The sequence below is a fragment of the Oncorhynchus clarkii genome, unplaced genomic scaffold (assembly GCF_045791955.1).
Source record: "Oncorhynchus clarkii lewisi isolate Uvic-CL-2024 unplaced genomic scaffold, UVic_Ocla_1.0 unplaced_contig_5650_pilon_pilon, whole genome shotgun sequence".
Classification (NCBI taxonomy): Eukaryota; Metazoa; Chordata; class Actinopteri; order Salmoniformes; family Salmonidae; genus Oncorhynchus; species Oncorhynchus clarkii.
This window is the reverse complement of record NW_027261137.1, coordinates 255,700-257,500: the sequence shown is the minus strand read 5'-3', so window position 1 is coordinate 257,500 and position 1,801 is coordinate 255,700. Positions and strand designations below refer to the sequence as shown.

Sequence of the window (1,801 nt, the reverse complement as noted above, 5' to 3'; positions counted from 1 at the left end):
CCAGTCCATCACCACACACTTCCAGTCCCTCACCACGCCCTTCCAGCCCCTCACCACACACCTCCAGTCCCTCACCTCACACTTCCAGCCCCTCACCACACACCTCCAGTCCCTCACCACACACTTCCAGTCCCTCACCACACACTTCCAGCCCCTCACCACAAACTTCCAGTCCCTCACCACACACTTCCAGACCCTCACCACACACTTCCAGGCCCTCACCACACACTTCCAGTCCCTCACCACACACTTCCAGTCCCTCACCACACACTTCCAGTCCCTCACCACACACTTCCAGCCTCTTACCACAAACTTCCAGTCCCTCACCACACACTTCCAGTCCCTCACCACACACTTCCAGTCCCTCACCACACACTTCCAGTCCCTCACCACACACTTCCAGTCCCTCACCACACCCTTCCAGCCCCTCACCACACACCTCCAGTCCCTCACCTCACACTTCCAGCCCCTCACCACACACCTCCAGTCCCTCACCACACACTTCCAGTCCCTCACCACACACTTCCAGCCCCTCACCTCACACTTCCAGTCCCTCACCACACACTTCCAGTCCCTCACCACATACTTCCATTCCCTCACCACACACTTCCAGTCCCTCACCACACACTTCCAGTCCCTCACCACACACTTCCAGTCCCTCACCACACACTTCCAGCCCCTCACCACAAACTTCCAGTCCCTCACCACACACTTCCAGCCCCTCACCACACACTTCCATTCCCTCACCTCACACTTCCAGTCCCTCACCACACACTTCCTGTCCCTCACCACACACTTCCAGCCCCTCACCACACACTTCCATTCTCTCACCTCACACTTCCAGTCCCGCACCACACACTTCCAGTCCCTCACCACATACTTCCATTCCCTCACCACACACTTCCAGTCCCTCACCACACACTTCCAGTCCCTCACCACACACTTCCAGTCCCTCACCACACACCTCCAGTCCCTCACCTCACACTTCCAGCCCCTCACCACACACCTCCAGTCCCTCACCACACACTTCCAGTCCCTCACCACACACTTCCAGCCCTTCACCACAAACTTCCAGTCCCTCACCACACACTTCCAGCCCCTCACCACACACTTCCAGTCCCTCACCACACACTTCCAGCCCTTCACCACAAACTTCCAGTCCCTCACCACACACTTCCAGCCCCTCACCACACACTTCCAGTCCCTCACCACACACTTCCAGCCCCTCACCACACACTTCCAGTCCCTCAAAACTCCCTTGAAGACCCCGTTCCATCTCTTTCCATCCCTTCCCAGGTCCTTCCATCCCCTTCCCAGCTACTTCCACCCCTTCCAAGCTCCTTCCATCCCTTCCCAGCTCCTTCCATCCCTTCCCAGCTCCATTCATCCCTTCCCAGCTCCTTCCATCCCTTCCTAGCTCCTTCCATCCCTTCCCAGCTCCTTCCATCCCTTCCCAGCTCCTTCCTTCCCTTCCCAGCTACTTCCATCCCTTCCAAGCTCCTTCCATCCCTTCCCAGCTCCTTCCATCCCTTCCCAGCTACTTCCATCCCTTCCAAGCTCCATTCAGCACCTTCCTAGTTAGGAGTCTAATAGAGCCCAGTTGTGGTTCATTAGTCAATCAAGTGTATGACTGGCTGGACAATCAGTCCCAACAGTTGATTAGTCTGCTGTGGCTCACATTCAGAGAGAAAAGACTGGAGACAGCAGCAGACATGTTGGGAGAGAAAATACTTTGGGTTATATCGAAGTCTTAGTTACTGAATGTAGTTCTGAAGTTCCTGAGCCTCTGTTCCCTCAGACC

At 56.0% G+C, this 1,801-nt stretch overlaps 1 protein-coding gene across 1 annotated transcript in view; it reads left to right on the top strand.

The window, feature by feature from the left end:
- Positions 1–1,417, top strand: part of LOC139405185 (uncharacterized) — a 34,902-nt gene extending 33,485 nt beyond the window's left edge. The window contains exons 3-4 of the mRNA XM_071147613.1: positions 1–683; positions 761–1,417. The exon at positions 1–683 is cut by the window's left edge and continues 357 nt beyond it. Of these exons, the coding sequence (XP_071003714.1) occupies positions 1–683; positions 761–1,417 (1,340 nt within the window). The remainder of the gene's footprint in view (positions 684–760) is intronic.
- The last annotated feature ends 384 nt before the right edge of the window (positions 1,418–1,801 follow it).